The 19,778-nt window shown below is 44.3% G+C and overlaps 1 protein-coding gene across 3 annotated transcripts in view; it reads right to left on the bottom strand.

The window, feature by feature from the left end:
* Positions 1–19,778, bottom strand: part of LOC110497292 (microtubule-associated tumor suppressor 1 homolog A) — an 82,492-nt gene that overhangs the window by 43,397 nt on the left and 19,317 nt on the right. For all 3 annotated transcript variants that reach the window (XM_036933882.1, XM_036933883.1, XM_036933881.1), the window contains 3 exons: positions 11,389–13,360; positions 9,950–10,184; positions 283–513 (listed from right to left, as the gene is read on the bottom strand). In XM_036933882.1, coding sequence (XP_036789777.1) covers positions 283–513; positions 9,950–10,184; positions 11,389–13,008 — 2,086 coding nt within the window. In that variant the 5' untranslated portion in view covers positions 13,009–13,360. The remainder of the gene's footprint in view (positions 1–282; positions 514–9,949; positions 10,185–11,388; positions 13,361–19,778) is intronic.

Genomic DNA, 19,778 nt, shown 5'->3' with positions numbered 1-19,778 from the left:
ACACACACACACACAGTCAGTCTCACACACACACACACACAGTCAGTCAGTCTCACACACACACACACAGTCAGTCAGTCTCACACACACACACACACAGTCAGTCAGTCTCACACACACACACACACACAGTCAGTCAGTCTCACACACAGTCAGTCAGTCTCACACACACACACACACAGTCAGTCAGTCTCACACAGTCTCACACACACACAGTCTCACACACACACTCAGTCTCACACACACACACACACACACACACACACAGTCAGTCAGTCTCACGTTTGCTGAGGGCTGCTGAAGATCCGTTACTCTCGCTGGCGGCGCTGCCCAGAGAAGAGGAGCTAAGGCTTGTGGGTAGGTTCTTCACGGGCAGTTTGGACACGGCGGCGGCAGCAGCCGAAGGGCGAGCAGCACCTAACCCCTGGTTGACGGATGGCTTTGGGTTAGAGGTCACCACAGTAGGCCCAGGCAATCCAGAGGGTCTGTCTGTGACACGTGGCTTGGGGATACCTGGGAAATGTAGGAAAGGACCAACAGGGTTCATCAGTTTCAGGTATTGGGAGAAGTATTCACGTCTGTATCAGTATGAATCAATGTCCATAATATCAATATGTCAGTACACTGAAAATTCTAACATAAGATATCAGTATCATATCAATACAAAGATCAGGGGTATATTTATAAGAATGCTGATTTAGGATCAGTTTTGCCTTTAAGATCAAGGCTTCCTCAGCATCTGCAGAATACATATACCACTAGTCAGGGTGTGTGTGTGTGTGTGTGTGAGTGTGTATAAACATGCCCTACTAGAAGATACATATTTATTTATCTAGTGACACAGCTGAGGAGAGAGACAGGGAGTGAGAGAGAACCCCCTCTGGCACTGAGTACATACAGAGACGTATAGAGAAGTGCCCATATCAGCGCAAAGTACGTGGACATACTGTAGGGTGACATTGATGGATATATACAGACATATCAGCAAGTTTTAGACAAGCTCTCTCTCTCACACACACACACACACACACACACACACACACACACACACACACACACACACACACACACGTTAGGGTGCAGAGATTTGGCTCCAGTGTGAGGTGAATGAGGTTTGTGACCTCTAGTCAAAGGTTCTGAAATAGAACAGGGTTGGTCTTTCACAGAGGGAGGGGTTATGTTCCTATAGTGTTCCTGTAGTGTTGCTGAATACTGTAACAGAGCACCATGTAGTGACTGGGCTGCGTCTCCTGAACATAATAAACTGCAGTGACGCTAGCAGCACTGTATAATAACATGATATGAACTATCTGGATACATGGCTAGTCTTACACCTCAGACCTGGGTCATGTTCAGTGGGCCACAACGTAACAACACATTTGGCAACGTGACTAGTTAAGGTTAAATTCTTAGTCTTACAGTACAAGTTAATGAAGTACTTTCCTGTTTCACTCTGTTTGAAATAGTTTCTACTAGCTGATATTGAACAGGACCCTGGATCTTACAGGCTATTCCAGATACTTGAGCTGCATTTGGATTTAGCGCCCACACAAGATGAATCACACGCACAACACAAATACTTTTTGACATATTCATTTGTCCAATGTCTGGTACAATGTCTGTCCATGACCCACAGAGCCAAATACTGTAGTTTAACTTGACCCAGGTCTGGTAACCCCTGGGCTGTTCTCCAGCTTAGGGGAGGGCTTGGTGGGAACTAACAACACCTCCTCCTCCCTCCTCCTTTCCTTTAGATGTTTCCCCATACTTAATCAAACATGCTTCACTATCAGTAGGAACACCTCCCCAAGGCCCTATGGCTCTTCCTTTTTCACACCACTGCCCTGTGTGTGTGTGTGTGTGTGAGAGAGACAGTGTGAGAGAGACAATAGCAGAGACGTTGTTTGTGTGTGTCAAAACTCAAGGATGTGTACATGTGTATCCAGGACAACGCCCTGAGTGGACCTGTGGGTTTCGTCACCATCGGCTTTGCTCATCAGAGACAGGAAAGAGAGGAAGAGCACTGCTGTGTAGAGATTAGTAGTAGGATAACAATGATCTACTGTGCGGTCAGTTTGACGTTTTCCATCATGATGGTCAGGGTTAGGACTGGAGCAGGGCAAGCTGGTCCTGGATCTGTGTGTACAGGAAATGTCTAGCTCAAGCTGTTGGATAGTACAGTAACATGACTGAATAGACCTCCTGTGTACAGTGTTAGTTACTGCAGGACCACCAAAATAGCCCTTTGACAGCAAATACATACTGTATTATACACTCAGTTACCAAACACTAGGAACACCTTCCTAATATAGAGTTGCACCCCTCCCCTTCGCCCTCAGAACAGCCTCGATTCGTCCTCTACAGTACAAGGTGTTGAAAGCGTTCCACAGAGATGCTGGCCCATGTTGACTCCTAAGCGTTCCACAGTTGTGTGAAGTTGGCTGGATGTCCTTTGGGTGATGGACCATTCTTGGTACATACGAGAAAACTTTAGAGCGTGAAAAACCCAGCAGCGCTGCAGTTCTTGACACAAACCGGTGCGTCTGGCACCTACTACCATACCCCATTCAAAGGCACTTAAATATTGTGTCTTGCCCATTCACCCTCTGAATGGCACACATACACAATCCATGTTTCAAGGCTTTGAAATCCTTCTTCATCTACACTGATTGAAGTAGATTTAACAAGTGATAGCAATAAGGGATCATAGCTTTCACCTGGATTCACCTGGTCAGTCTGTCATGGAAAGAGCCTAATGTTTTGTATACTCCGTGTATAATTGAGAACTTATAGCTAGCTGTGTGTTGGTTGCCTGAATGTCTTAGGAAGATACACATATACGTGTTTATGTTACCTAGGCAACATTAGGAGTTGTGTGTTCACCTTGCGGTGAGTGTTTACAACAAGGTAAAAAATGAACACAAGCACAAGCATGGTTTTGAACACAAGCATGTTGCCTCAGTAACCACATAAGACATTAGGTCAAAGCACGCCTCCTACGCAATCATCAAGTTTGGAGACGACACAACAGTAGTGGGCTTGATTACCAACAACGACGAGACCGGTGAGGGCTCTGGGAGTGTGGTGCCAGGAAAATAACCTCTCACTCAACGTCAACAAAACAAAGGAGATGATCGTGGACTTCAGGAAACAGCAGAGGGAGCATGCCCCTATCCACATCGACAGGACGACAGTGGAGAAGGTGGAAAGATTCAAGTTCCTGGGCGTACTCATCACTGACAAACTGAAATGGTCCACCCACACAGACAATGTGGTGTAGGGCAACATTGTGTTATTTTAATTTGTACTTTTTTCTACTTTTTACTTTAGTTTATTTGGTAAATATTTTCTTCACTCCTCTTGAACTGCACTGTTGGTTAAGGGCTTGTAAGGAAGCATTTCACGGTAAGTTCTACACTTGTATTCGCCGCATGTGACAAATAAAGTTTGATTTGAACTGCACCGCCCGCAATCACAGGGCACTCCAGGGGGTGGTGCGGTCTGCCCAACGCATCACCGGGGGCTCACTACCTTCCCTCCAGGACAACTACAGCACCTGATGCCATAGGAAGGACAAAAAGATCATCAAGGACATCAACCACCCGAGCCACTGCCTGTTCACCCCGTTATCATCCAGAAGGTGAGGTCAGTACAGGTGCATCAAAGCTGGGACTGAGAGACTGAAAAACAGCTTCTATCTCAAGGTCATCAGACTGTTAAATAGCCATCACTAGCACATTAGAGGCTGCTGCCTATATACATAGACTTGAAATCACTGGCCATAAATGGAACACTAGTTACTTTAATAATGTTTACATATTTGGTATTACTCATCTCATATGTATATACACTGTATATATACTGTATTTTAGTCTATGCTGCTCTAACATTCGAATATATTCTTATTTCCATTCCTTTACTTCGTTTTGTGTATTGTTGCGAAATTGTTAGATATTACTTGTTAGATATTACTTGTTAGATATTACTTGTTAGATATTACTGCACTGTCGGAGCTAGAAACAAACACAAGCATTTCGCTACACCCGCAACAACATCTGCTTAACACGTATTTGTGACCAATAACATTTGATTGGATTTGAAACAAATGATGGTGAATGAGTAACAGACAGCCTTTGAACTCTTATTTGGGTGGAGAAGGTTTCTCTGAATGTGCTTCTCAAAGACGCCTTTTCAAAATGGCCAGAGTTCGGGGTCAAATTTGGCACCGTTTTTCAGAAACAAGGAAACTTATTGTCCGCTCAGAATTTGACCTTTTCTGACAAGACGCAGATCTGGTTTTCTGATAGATTCATTCTTCCACACACACACACACCCTCAGATCCAATCCGCCCCCGAATCCCAACTGTCCCATATCACACACTGCAGCCTAGCGGTTATGGAAACAAATAGTTAAATGACAGACAGGCTGTTGTGGGGGAATCCCGACCCGGGTTAAGCGTGTGTAAATGGAACACAATTCCCTTTTTTTTATGCACTTTTCTCTCCATGTATATATTGACCTTAAACCTAAGCATGAAAATAGCATTCTATTCACCTGCTATTCATTGGGTCTGGAGCTTGAATGAATGAAGGTGTGGAGGAGGCGTGTCTACAGATATGATGTATTCTGACCTTGACTTAATTCCCTCATAATGAATGAAGGTGTGGAGGAGGTGTGTCTACAGATATGATGTATTCTGACCTTGACTTAATTCCCTCATACTGAATGAAGGTGTGGAGGAGGTGTGTCTACAGATATGCTGTATTCTGACCTTGACTTAATTCCCTCATAATGAATGAAGGTGTGGAGGAGGTGTGTCTACAGATATGCTGTATTCTGACCTTGACTTAATTCCCTCATAATGAATGAAGGTGTGGAGGAGGTGTGTCTACAGATATGATGTATTCTGACCTCAACTTAATTCCCTCATAATTTGACCATCTTTACCTGCAAGGAAACCAGGTCTACCTACCCGTTTCAAGTGGAAAAATACTAATTTATTTTGTCAGACAGAAATAACACCATTCTCCATACATTGTCATTTACAACTTGATAAGAGCTATCGATAAGAGCTAGGTAAATGAGTCATCCGTTTGGATCAGGGGATTGTAAATAGACTTGTTTTAGATCCATTTTACATTATAGTCACTGGAGACAAACGTTAAACCAGTCATTTGGCAGCAACCTGAAGCATTATCAACAAATCAACTTTCCCACAGTAAAGTTTATGAAATGCTTTGGCATTATTCCGTATTTTAATTAATTAATTAACTTTGAGGGATGGTTACTCTCGAATGTTTTAATTATAGGCCACCCCGACTTTCATGTTAAATATTATCCACTATCAGTATCAACTATCAGTAGGACTAATAACCACACATATTCAACCGCCAATGTACTGTTAGTTCCCTTCGGGTGGTATAGCCTATATTATCATTCCATTGTTTCCTTCACATTCCTTTTCCTCCTCTGTAAACGCTGTCACGTCCGTATGGTTGCTGAGGATCATTAGTATCAGTTGATCTAATTTGTTTTTACACGTAGGCTAACTAAACTGTTATGGAGCGGAGTGCAGCCCAAGCCGTAACAGTTACAACCTGATAGTTAGTGCAGGCAATAGGTGAGGGTATAACCTACTATTGTACATTAGTCTCCCTGTTATAATAGGTGAGGGTATAGCCTACTATTGTACATTATTCTCCCTGTTATAATAGGTGAGGGTATAGCCTACTATTGTACATTATTCTCCCTGTTATAATAGGTGAGGGTATAGTCTACTATTGTACATTATTCTCCCTGTTATAATAGGTGAGGGTATAGCCTACTATTGTACATTATTCTCCCTGTTATAATAGGTGAGGGTATAGCCTACTATTGTACATTATTCTCCCTGTTATAATAGGTGAGGGTATAGTCTACTATTGTACATTATTCTCCCTGTTATAATAGGTGAGGGTATAGTCTACTATTGTACATTATTCTCCCTGTTATAATAAGTGAGGGTATAGCCTACTATTGTACATTATTCTCCCTGTTATAATAGGTGAGGGTATAGCCTACTATTGTACATTATTCTCCCTGTTATAATAGGTGAGGGTATAGCCTACTATTGTACATTATTCTCCCTGTTATAATAAGTGAGGGTATAGCCTACTATTGTACATTATTCTCCCTGTTATAATAGGTGAGGGTATAGCCTACTATTGTACATTTTTCTCCCTGTTATAATAGGTGAGGGTATAGCCTACTATTGTACATTATTCTCCCTGTTATAATAGGTGAGGGTATAGCCTACTATTGTACATTATTCTCCCTGTTATAATAGGTGAGGGTATAACCTACTATTGTACATTATTCTCCCTGTTATAATAGGTGAGGGTATAGCCTACTATTGTACATTATTCTCCCTGTTATAATAGGTGAGGGTATAGCCTACTATTGTACATTATTCTCCCTGTTATAATAGGTGAGGGTATAGCCTACTATTGTACATTATTCTCCCTGTTATAATAGGTGAGGGTATAACCTACTATTGTACATTATTCTCCCTGTTATAATAGGTGAGGGTATAGCCTACTATTGTACATTATTCTCCCTGTTATAATAGGTGAGGGTATAGCCTACTATTGTACATTATTCTCCCTGTTATAATAGGTGAGGGTATAGCCTACTATTGTACATTATTCTCCCTGTTATAATAGGTGAGGGTATAGCCTACTATTGTACATTATTCTCCCTGTTATATTTGAATGGACACTAATCTTGCAACATTATCATGGGTTGACAAACTGAAGGTGGCAATTTTCAGGATGAATCAAACCACAGTATTTTTGATTAAAGGCTCTCCAAACCTGTTTTATGACTCAAATACTTTCTTAACCCTAAATAACTGACGAAATCAGACTATTTTTAAACCTGCCAATTGGTGCTAAAACAGGGTGGCAGGTAGCCCAGGGATTAAGAGCGTTGGGCCATTAACCGAAAGGTCGCTGGTTCGAATCCCCGTCCCGACTACATGAAAAATCCGCCAATGTGCCCTTGAGCAAGACACGTAACCCTAATTGCTCCTGTAAGTCACTCTGGATAAAAGCGTCTGCTGAATAACCAAAATGTAAAACAGAGATGAAAATGCATTAATTTAGATGGCTTTCTTTCATTGATCCCTAATTTTCTGAACCTGTTCTCTCCATATATTCTAGTGAGTCGGTCAACAGAATTCTAAAATCAAAGATACAGCGTATTTAAAGGGATGGCTTAAGACACATGTACTGAAAACCCCATGTACTGAAAACCCCATGTACTGAAAACCCCATGTACTGAAAACCTCATGTACTGAAAACCTCATGTACTGAAAACCTCATGTACTGAAAACCTCATGTACTGAAAACCCCATGTACTGAAAACCCCGTTGAATGAAAATGCAGAGTGCGTTACGTGACTGAATAAGGTATGTCTGATTACCAAACACTGAGAAGTGCGTAGGAAAGGCGTACATTTTCTACGTCTGATTACCAAACACTGAGAAGTGCGTAGGAAAGGCGTACTTTTTCTACGTCTGAAGACTAGATGGAAGACAACATGTTGATGTCTCGCGTATCAAAGACTACGTCCCAAAAGACACCCTATTCCCTATGTAGTGGACTACTTTTTACCAGGGCTCATATGGCTTTTGTCAAAAGCAGTGCACTATATAGGGAATAGGGTGGCATTTGGGACTTACTCCCAATGACCCACGTCACGCTAACAGTAGTCTCAATTTCCCCACACAAGAAAAGCCTTTTGTGTGTATGGGGACTGAGAGAATCAAACATTGGATCCAACCACTCTGGCAGAAGGAAGAGAGGACCCGAAAGAAGGAAGAAGGAGAGAGCAAGAGGGTTGCATATGCTTTTCGACTTCCTCTGAGAGGACACAGAGGGAAGTTAGAGTAAAATTAGACCGCAGACACGCATGGTCACAAGCACAGCACACAGTCAGTCAGTCTCCCATTTTAAATGGCTTTTAAAAGATGTGTGGTGAGGGAACATGATGAGAGAGAGATGAAAATAGAGAGAGAGAGAGTTATCTTATGTAACTCTGCGCAGAACTGAGACAGACCCAAGCAGAAACACACAGTCTGGAGATCGACACACACACTCTTGCGCAGCTAACCTTGTGGGGGACATACAATTCAGTCCCATTCAAAATCCTATTTTCCTTAACCCCTAACCCGTACCTTAACCCTAAACCTAACACTAGCTTCTAACCCTAAAACTAACCATAGCTCCTAACCCTAAACTTAATTCTAACCGGAGGTCGACTGATTATGATTTTTCAACGCCGATACCGATTATTGGAGGACCAAAAAAGCCGATACCGATTAAAATCGGACTAATTATATATATTTGTAATAATGACAATTACTCATTCAACAATGCTGAATGAACACTTTTATTTTAACTTAATAAAATACATAAATAATACTCAAATAAATAATGAAACATGTTCATTTTGGTTTAAATAATGTGTTGGAGAAGAAAGTAAAAGTGCAATATGTGCATGTAAAAAATGTTAAAGTTCCTTGGTCAGAACATGAGAACATATGAAAGCTTATGGTTCCTTTTAACATGAGTCTTCAATATTTCCATTTAAGAAGTTTTAGGTTGTAGTTATTATAGTAATTATAGGACTATTTCTCTCTATACCATATGTATTTCATATACCTTTGACTATTGGATGTTCTTATAGGCACTATAGTATTGCCAGCCTAATCTCAGGAGTTGATAGGCTTGAAGTCATAAACAGCGCTGTGCGTCAAGCATTGCAAAGAGCTGCTGGCAAACGCAGGAAAGTGCTGTTTGAATGAATGCTTACAAGCCTGCTGCTGCCTACCACCGCTCAGTCAGAGCAGTCTATCAAATCATAGACTTAATTATAATATAATAAACACACAGAAATACGAGCCTTTGGTCATTAATATGGTCAAATCCGGAAACTATCATTTCGAAAACAAAACGTTTATTCTTTCAGTGAAATACGGAACCGTTCTGTATTTTATCTAACGGGTGGCATCAAAAAGTCTAAATATTGCTGTTACATTGCACAACCTTCAATGTTATGTCCTAATTATGTACAATTCTGGCAAATTAATTAAGGTCTTTGTTAGGAATAAATGGTCTTCACACAGTTCACAACGAGCCAGGCGGCCCAAACTGCTGCATATACCCTGACTCTGCTTGCACAGAACGCAAGAGAAGTGTCAATTTCCCTAGTTAATATTGCCTGCTAACATTAATTTATTTTAACTAAATATGCGTCCAAAAATGACAATTACCGATTGTTATGAAACCTTGAAATCAGCCGATTAATCAGTCAACCTCTAATTCTAACCTAAACCCCATAGAAATAGCATTTGACCTTGTGGGGACCAACAAAATATCCGCAGTCAGTCAAATTTTTGTTTGTTTACCATTCTTGTGGGAACTTCTGGTTAAACACGTCCACACACACAATCTCTCTGTTGCTCCATGTGTTTGTTTCTGTCTGATTGTCTTGTTCTGATCTGTATTGAGTGTGTGTGTGTGTGTGTGTGTGTGCATATGGAGCGTGCGTGTGTGTGATGCGTACGAGTGTGTGTCTTGTTTACCCCATCCAGAGTGTGTGTTTAAGTGCCCTCATCTCTGCAGCAGCAGCAGGAAATGAGCAGGCTGACAATGCAGAGCTGAGAATGCCTTTCACATTCCACTACACCTCACTCACACACATATTCACTCACACGCGCTCACACACACACACACACACACAGTTTCAAGTCTCTACACACACAGCAATGTCTTTTCTACACTTTGTCATTTATACACTTTATCAAGTTGCTGACACACAGAAAGATGTGTGTGTGTGTGTGTGTGTGTGTGTGTGTGTGTGTGTGTGTGTGTGTGTGTGTGTGTGTGTGTGTGTGTGTGTAGTCACCAGCTGTCGGACTTGGTCGTCCTCTCGGTGGAGACACACTCCCAGTGGTCTGGCCGTCCTTCCCCGTCGTAGGAGGAGCCGGAGGGGGCAGCCTGGAGCCAAAACTCCCTCCTACTGGAGCTGGAGAGGTGGGAGACAGGGAGGGTCCCCCGGTGTTGCTCGCTCCCCCGGTCCCCCTGCCCTTGACCTGGGGCAGCTGTCTGACCGATGAGGGCCCCAGCTTGGAGGAGACCTTCTGCAGAAAGAGCTGTCGTTTAGTTACCGCGTCCCAGCCCATGGGGCCCAGCTCGGAGCTGCGCACCGAGACCATGGTGTTGGCCATTCCAGAGTCGTAGGCAGAAATGTGGAAGTAGAAGCACACAGGCAGGAGGAGTGAGAAGGAGGGGGAGGAGAGAGAGAGAGAGGAAATAGGAGTAGGCTGGAACTCTGAGGTAAAAAAGTTGCTATTGTACTACATTCCCTCTGGGATTCACTGCTGGGACCAGTTTCTCTCCCTCTTTATTCCCTCCCTCTTTATTCCCTCCCCCTCTTTCCTCCCCTCTTTCTGTAAACACAGGGCACATATGGAGTGAGTTTGCAGGCGAGTTTTCAAAGAAAAGACTTGACTACTATAAATGTTCAGACTATTCTTACGCTATTCAGAACAGTTTGACAAATGGCTTTTGCCTTCATATGAGAAGTGTCTGAGCAACAAATCTGTTCTGAGGACTGTTTCAAACTGAGAATAGAATGTGGCGGAACATTCAACAACCGACGTGTCACACACACCCGCAGATGTCAAGACATTCCACACAAAAAATGATTTGACTCATGCTGTCATTCAACAGAACCCCAACACTGATTGGGGTTCAATGTTCAGCATTATACTGCAGTGAATGATACAGTTGACATTTAAACCCAAAGCTCTCCTTTAGCCAAGGATTACTTAAGCCTGACTAACAACATAGTTAAATCATGTGATGACATGCTCGCAGCCAGACTTGCCTGAGGAACTACTCAATCACGCCACTCACAAACACAGGAAGAGTTGAAACCTGTCAATGGATTTAAAAGCAAAATACCAACAACAAACCACTGCCACTCCCTCACCTAAAACCACTGCTCCCACCGTTTAGAGATGAAACCAGCCTTGGGCTTGTTCTATACATGCGTCATATCATCCTGATAAAGTATGTTCCTGGTGACTGGAAATCTCAGTCAGTTCACTAACAGCCCCTGTTGTGGATACTAAAAAGACTTCTTGAGGAAGTCACTGATCTGGCCAAGTTGAATTGGGTGAGGGCAGTCTGGTGTGTATTGGTTATATCATGTGAAATGCAGATCAGTGATTCTTTCAAGGAAGAGAGGGAGGAACGAAGGAAAGATTTGACCAAACTATTTAAACATGGCCGTAATAGAACAAACACCCCCCCCACACACACACACAGTGGGCTACTTACTGTGCCATTTCTTCTCCTTTGTTCTACAGGTGTCTCACCCCCTGCTCCCTCTGTAGTGTCATCTGTAGTGCACACTCCTGTAGTGCACACTCCTGTAGTGCACACTCCTGTAGTGCACACTCCTGTAGTACCCTCTTCTCCATTTAGGAGACCCTCCCCAGGCGTCCAACGGTGCCCATCCACAGCCAACTCTGAACCCAGAGAGCTGCTGGAGGTGGAGCGAATGCCATTGACTAAAGTGCCCTTCCTCCTCTTCTCAGATTGGTTAGAGACTCTGGGCTCTGGGTTTTGATTGGGTCTGGGTTTGGGGCTCGGCTTCAGCGAAGCTACTTTAGTTTGACCCAAAGATGACCTTTGCCTTTTGACTCCGTCTGGGGCTTTCTTTTCATTGGCCGGAGCAGTTTTTCCCTGCGTCTGATTGGCTGTTCTGGTTGTAGAGGCGGGCCTGGACATGACCTTAGACTTGACGTTCTTCAGGTCAGGTTTGGGGAACCTCTTGACGTCGGTCCTACCAGGTTTGGATGTCGTGGTGACCGCTGTCTTGGCGATGGCGGCGTTCGGTTTGACCCGAGTTGCACACGAGTGTTCCTTGGTCTTTCGGAAGACGGGGCTCGCACCTTTGGACCCTTTGTTTGGAGACTGGGGAACGGTAAAGGGGGACACTGCCAAATCCACACCCTTGGAGACTTGTACTGAGGTGGAGGTCTGGGAGACTACAGTGAAGCATTCAGAATCTGGAGACACTATAGTCTCACTGAGAAGAACCTCTAGTGCCACAATAGGCTCGGTGTCCGCTGCCTCCACCATGGGGAGAATATCCAGAGTGCAGGCCTCCTCGGGCAGATCCACCCCCACCTGAAGTGCCTCTCTATCGGGCAGACCCGGTGAGCTGCTAGCCCCGGTCTGGAGGTTCTGGAGTTCCATGGTGATGGACCCAGCATGAGGACTCTTCCTCCCTTCAAGGCCCTTACAGAGGTCAGGCAATGGGGCGGAGAGTGGAGCCTGGATGGGAGCCGTGGTGGAGGGGGAGGCCGTGTCCGAGTCCTCCAGGATGGACACCCCACTGCTGGGGAGCCGCTCCGAGTCGATCAGGCTGATTCTCCTCATCACCATGTCCGAGCTCACCGACAGGAAAAACCCTTCCTCATCATCCTCGTCACCTGGGATCTCCGTGGCCGCCGAGTCCGGGGAAGAGCCCCTTCTCCCACCGCTGTTGCTCGCCACACTGTTAACGTTGTCATGGAGATCGCCTTGGCTACCGTTTCTATGCTCCCGTATCCCAGCAATGCTCATGGCGAGGGTCAGGTTGTCGTTCCAGGAGTCCTCATCAGCGTCCAGGTAGACAGACACCGAGTTGTCGTTGGATTCAGAGAACTCAGTCTGAGGCAGTTCCGCAGCGGGTGAGACAGCGGCCATTTTGATTTGGGTCGACATAACGCATTCCATGTCGACGTCCAGGCTGCTCAGACTCTGCAGGGAGTCTGGAGAGGAAGAGGAGGAGGAAGAGGAGACAGGGAAAGCATTGCCATTTTGGTCACCGGTGCGGAGGAGGGGGAGCCTCAGTCCGGAGCCATTCATGCCCCCGACGGGGACGCGTTCCCCGGGCTGAGACACACTCATCTCTGGTCTCCGGGAGTGCGTGGGGAAAGCTGATGTCGCTAACTGCTAAAGACCTCAAAACAAAGTCAAACCACGGAGAACTCCATGCTTACAACTGTTTACCTATGTAGGCAGACGTCTACTGAGCAAGGTGTTTCATTGATTAAAGCTGACTCAGATCAGCGCAATACCAGTGATAAGTAGTCAGCAGTCCCTATAGGCCTAGGAGTCACTGAGAGGTAGATATTGAAGTGCACTTTTGGACAAGTGAGGAAGTGAGGAGTGGTCCCATTCTAAGGCCCCTTCAACTGACCCTTTAGTTCAGTCACTGGAGTGGAGTCCATACTCTTCAGAGCTCCTCTACTGAAAACCTCTGGAAAACACAACGACAAGGAAACACAGGCATCAATATCACAGTTATTATGTTGAAAATACTTTATTTGACAGTGTCTACGATATTAACACAACAGTATCATAAAACAGAGACAGAAAGACAGAGAAACAGAGACAGAAAGACAGAGAAACAGAGACAGAAAGACAGAGAAACAGAGACAGAAAGACAGAGAAACAGAGACAGAAAGACAGAGAAACAGACAGAAAGACAGAGAAACAGACAGAAAGACAGAGAAACAGAGACAGAAAGACAGAGAAACAGAGACAGAAAGACAGAGAAACAGACAGAAAGACAGCGAGACCTCTGCTGCCCTCTGTTGGTCAACCATAGGAAGTGATTAAACTGGATATTACACCACAACACAAAACATTTCAACAAAAGCACACAGTAAACCAACATAACCTAATTAGTTATGATGTGGAAACTCATGTAATGCTTGAATCCCAAATTCAAAAACTTTTTATCTTGGAAGGATTTTCAAACAACTGATACCCTGCCGTTCATACAGTAGGTGGCATTACAATACGCAGAAATCCGTCCTAGTTTCTACTAAAAGTCATTAATATGGCGTTAAGAATCTGTTGCCATTTAAACCAATGAGGTCAACCATCTTAGGATGAAATATTGTCCGTAATTAATGAAATTGGCTTTGATACTCATAACCAAGGGTAAATAAAGACACAAGTTGGTCTCTGTAGTATTGAAAAGCTACAAACAATAGCTCTGTTGAAGTTTAAGCAATGTTAGAAAGGCCATAGAGTGCATCCCAATGGCACCCTATTCCCCTTTTAGTGCACTACTTTTGAACAGGCCCCATAGGGCTCTGGTCAAAGGTAGTGGTGTAGGGGAGTGTTTCCCTACTCCAGTCCTCTCAACAGCACACATTTCTGCTGTAGCACCGTCCAACCACATCTGATTCAACTTGTCAACTAATCATCCAGCCCTCAAAATGAGTTGAATCAGGTGAGTTTGTCTGGGCGACTACAACACAAATGTGTGCTGTTTGGGGTACTGGAGGACTGGAGTTGGGGAAAACTGCTATAGTGCCGTTTGGGACGAGCCAGATGCCCACAACTCTACAGTACGAGGGTGAATGCAGAGACTAAACTGAACTAAGTGGAGAAACAGAAACGATCAGGGTGGCATTCATTAGGCACCAAACATCAGAAGGCGGACTGAAACATGTCAGGACGGCCTGAACTTGTCCAATAAGAAACACTTGTTGAATGAACACACCCCAGATCTTGTGCACATGATAACGATGAAGGGGAAAGTGTTCGCTTGCTGAGATACTGAAAACACCAGATGGAGTCACTTTGCTTTTTCCAAGTAAACAACAGATATGCAGCAGGTTCCTGAGAGGGAAAGATCCAGAGAGAGAGAGAGAGAGAGAGAGAGAGAGAGAGAGAGAGAGAGGAACCTCCATTTACCTAGCAGTCCTCTGGGAACACGATGCGAGACCTTGGTCTAAACGAGGAACAATCTGCAGCTCCATATCCACAAACTAAGATAGATAGCTTGCGGTATACAGGCTCAAAGACTCCCACCTGCCTGTCAGTGTGTGTGTGTTAATCTGGGTCAGAGTGAGAAAGAGAGGGGCTATAATAAGGATCAGTTTAATTTTCATATCCAGGACAGTGCTTCACCAATGAATGGCCCAGTGACAATAGAAAGCCCATAGACTATGAGCTCACTACGACACCTAGACAACAGTGAGAGTAACTGATAGTACTGCCTTACCTAGCGTGTTCTCGATAAAACTCCTATCCACTCCAACAACAACCTACTGCACACTCAAAAATCATCAACCAACCCAATACTTGTCAGGTTGTCATGGTAAGTGATAATTAGTTCTTAAAGCTGCAATATGTAAAACTTTTTAGGCGGCCTGGCCAAATTCACATAGAAATGCAATTTATAGATTGGTCATTCGCATCAAAGTCTAAGAAGCGGTAGACGTGTTCTATGCTTCCCGGATTTAAATTTAGTCTTTAACTTCTGTACAGCAGCTTCAAAACAGCTGAAAATACTATATTTTTGGTTTTAGAAAATATATTTCACAGCGGTTTAGATGGTACAAAGACTCTACATTACACTTTATTTTTGTCACATAAATTGAAATTAGGCAAATTTGGGAATTTTAGCAACCAGGAAATGGCGGAGCGTTATCTGCATAGCGCATCTTTAACCGACTTGCCTGGATGAATATAGGTTGAATAAATAAGATTCAGGAAGCCATTCAAATGCACAGTGATGGCATTAACCACTTCATTCAGCAGGCTAATAGGTTATTCTAAAGGCCATCACTTTGATGTCATGACATCACGGTTAATCTGATGTGTGGGACGCAGGTAGCAGTAAGTGAAGACTGCAGTCACTGCATTGTTATCCAGTCAGTGATCATGTCTAACCATGTATCTGTAGTGCTGTGGGGACTCTTCCCTCTGCTGTTCTGAGTTGTGTTACTGGTGCTGTGGGGACTCTTCCCTCTGCTGTTCTGAGTTGTGTTACTGGTGCTGTGGGGACTCTTCCCTCTGCTGTTCTGAGTTGTATTACTGGTGCTGTGGGGACTCTTCCCTCTGCTGTTCTGAGTTGTGTTACTGGTGCTGTGGGGACTCTTCCGTCTGCTGTTCTGCGTTGTATTACTGGTGCTGTGGGGACTCTTCCCTCTGCTGTTCTGCGTTGTATTACTGGTGCTGTGGGGACTCTTCCCTCTGCTGTTCTGCGTTGTATTACTGGTGCTGTGGGGACTCTTCCCTCTGCTGTTCTGCGTTGTATTACTGGTGCTGTGGGGACTCTTCCCTCTGCTGTTCTGCGTTGTATTACTGGTGCTGTGGGGACTCTTCCCTCTGCTGTTCTGCGTTGTATTACTGGTGCTGAGGGGACTCTTCCCTCTGCTGTTCTGAGTTGTATTACTGGTGCTGTGGGGACTCTTCCGTCTGCTGTTCTGCGTTGTATTACTGGTGCTGTGGGGACTCTTCCCTCTGCTGTTCTGCGTTGTATTACTGGTGCTGTGGGGACTCTTCCGTCTGCTGTTCTGCGTTGTATTACTGGTGCTGTGGGGACTCTTCCCTCTGCTGTTCTGCGTTGTATTACTGGTGTTAAGGGGACTCTTCGCTCTGCTGTTCTGAGTTGTATTACTGGTGCTGTGGGGACTCTTCCCTCTGCTGTTCTGAGTTGTATTACTGGTGCTGTGGGGACTCTTCCCTCTGCTGTTCTGCGTTGTATTACTGGTGCTGTGGGGACTCTTCCCTCTGCTGTTCTGCGTTGTATTACTGGTGTTAAGGGGACCCTTCGCTCTGCTGTTCTGAGTTGTGTTACTGGTGCTGTGGGGACTCTTCCGTCTGCTGTTCTGCGTTGTATTACTGGTGCTGTGGGGACTCTTCCCTCTGCTGTTCTGCGTTGTATTACTGGTGCTGAGGGGACTCTTCCCTCTGCTGTTCTGAGTTGTGTTACTGGTGCTGTGGGGACTCTTCCCTCTGCTGTTCTGAGTTGTATTACTGGTGCTGTGGGGACTCTTCCCTCTGCTGTTCTGCGTTGTATTACTGGTGCTGAGGGGACTCTTCCCTCTGCTGTTCTGAGTTGTATTACTGGTGCTGTGGGGACTCTTCCCTCTGCTGTTCTGAGTTGTGTTACTGATGTTATGGGGACTCATCCCCGTGCCATGGAGTGTGACCCTGTCTCATTGCTAATGCATGAGTTAGGGCTGGGCGGGCGACTGCAGACCTGAGTGTGTGTGTGTGTATCACACTGGCCTTATCAAACATGCATTAGCCCTCTGCAGTTGTGGGAACGCTAGCTGACAGGTGAGCTGGTACACCTGAGACAGAGTCCAATATAGAGCCACTGCCCTTTGGTATTTACCTCAATACAGAACAGGTCACCTGAGAGGGAGGGAGGTACCACTGTAGCATTGTACAGCTCTGCCATACTGGGAGGTGTTAAAGGGTTGTTAGAGCTGAGGTGTAATGTCAAGAGAATTGTGTGTTTCCTATGACAAGAGTGTTTTGAAGGCTTCATGAATGCTACATTAAGGTTTAGTTTATCGTCAAGGTGTACAACATTGTCAGCTAAGAGCTGATGTGAATAAATAAACAATAATTAAATAAACAAATGAATCATGTGACATGGTGTGATACATGTCTGTGTGGAGGGAGGTGGCATCAGTCGGTCACAGCCAGTTAAAAGACTCAGGAGCCTTGGTCAGGGACAGGGTCAGACAGGTCTGGACCCGGATCAATGATGACTGGTCTCTGTAGCCGGGTAGCTAGGCTCACTGTACGTCGACAATTGTCCAAAGTAACCTTGTAGTACTACCGAGCATCTGCGCTCGTCCTCTGTCATCTCAGGTGTCCTCTCTTGGCTCTTGCTTTAGGCTTCTCCGGTCAACCTTGAACTCAAAACATCCAGCTAGCCAGCTGCTAATTAGCTAGCCAGCCAAACCAACCAACTGACTTGTTTGACAGTTTTGAAATGCGGTGGTGGTTTAAGACAATTGTAATTGTAAAAAATATACAAAAATGCAATTTTAAAAAATGAAATATTTATGCATGTTTCCCGTTATAAAACAGACCTGTCGTAAAACTGTACAAGTGTGAACGAGCATTTAAACTCCGCCAGAATAATGCCCATCATTCACCTTGTATGGTGACAATAACGCCCTTTTTGCTGTATACTTAGGAAGTATTGGAATTAGGCCAAGACATTTGCTGTATACTTTGGAAGTATTGGAATTAGGCCAAGACATTTGCTGTATACTTTGGAGGGATTGGAATTAGGCCAAGACATTTGCTGTGGGCCTTCTGACCATTTCTAAAAACGAATGAATTTTTGACCTGGAAACAGATCGCTTTTCAATGCAAAAGATCAACGGTCTGTTCACCTGTATGTTATAAACCGCGCTCCCTTTCGGATGCATGGAGCAAAAACATTAAATTAGAATATCTAATAGGCCCAATTAAATTAGAGATGCGCATGGTCATTTGTTGTACTACTTCATGGTCAGAAAAGGTGAGGAATTTATTCTGCAATGGTTATGATATATGTAGTGTGTAAATGAGATGCCTAGGCTACTCGATGAATTTTACGTCACAGTTGGCTATTCAGACGGAGTCTACAAAGGTAAAAAAAAAAAAAGGTGAACCGTCTGTTCTAGCACTTCGGATTGGCTTGCATTGGGCAAAATACTTAAACATACCGGTAGCTTTTCTATTTACCACTGTGATGTGAGTCCAATTAAAAGAAACAAATGGTAGCCTATCCTAACTTGTTGTTGGCCTATAGGCTACGTCGCGAGTATTGAAACCATCACAGTCAGAAAAGATGAGGAATTTATTCTGCAATGGTCATGGAAATGACAGATTTCAAAGTATTTTAGAATGCAAAGATAAAATAAATCGATTCTCTTTCATCTCACTAACAGCCATTAATTGCATGGTTATTCTATTTAGCTACCTGTTTTTTGTTATGAATAATTCATCGTATATTCATGTACAAGGCTACGAGGTTGCTTTGTGCATTTGCAATACAAAACTTGAACCGCTACAAACTGTGTGTAAACATGGTCTAAAGTTTGCAGGAGGATACGCACAATCTCACCGTCAAGTTCAGTTTTTAGAAATGCCTACTTGGTGTATGCATGTTTTGGGGCATATTTTGTGCACACACACCATTTATAAATGGAGGCCTCTGGGGAGTATGAACTTGAGCAAACATACTTAACAGACTACCATCCCAACCACACTAAAAGTGCACGGATAGAGTTGGCACCATAGTGTGAAAGACCCACCTAGTTCAAGTAGAGTGGCCCGCTTAGAAAGAGACTACAGCCCTCTAACAATGTACAATCCTATAGATCCTCACATTTCACTGGATCAACTCCATTTAGTAAGAGCAACACCCACACTCCATCTCACTCCATCCATCTCTACACACTGGCCTATACATGATCATTTGAATTAAGGACACAGCGAGTGGCACGTTTGGTCAAAAGGCTCTTGAACGGAGTCCAAGTCCCAAATAGTACCCTATTCCCTCTATAGTGCACTACTTTTGACCAGAGTCCTATGGGTAACCCTATGAGTCCCGGTCAAAAGTAGTGCACTTAGGGAATAGTGTGCCATGTGGGACTCAGACTGACATTCTGGGCTTCAGTTAGAGCTGCCCTCCCCACATCTAAGAGTTGGTGTCTGTTCATGTTACACTCTTAGGTCTTTGTCCCCCAGGGGATTATGGGTAACTGTACACGCCTGGCGATTGTTGGAGGGGGAGAGAGACCCTGGCACGCTCTAGTGCAGGCCTGTCGAGTACTATAAAGAGAGGGAGGGGATGGAGAGGTGGAGGGGAAGTTGAGAGATTCAGAGGTTTAAAAAGGCACCACTGAACTATTAGCCTAGAA

This window comes from Oncorhynchus mykiss, chromosome 10 (assembly GCF_013265735.2).
Source record: "Oncorhynchus mykiss isolate Arlee chromosome 10, USDA_OmykA_1.1, whole genome shotgun sequence".
Classification (NCBI taxonomy): domain Eukaryota; kingdom Metazoa; phylum Chordata; class Actinopteri; order Salmoniformes; family Salmonidae; genus Oncorhynchus; species Oncorhynchus mykiss.
This window is presented reverse-complemented; position numbering and strand designations above follow the sequence as displayed.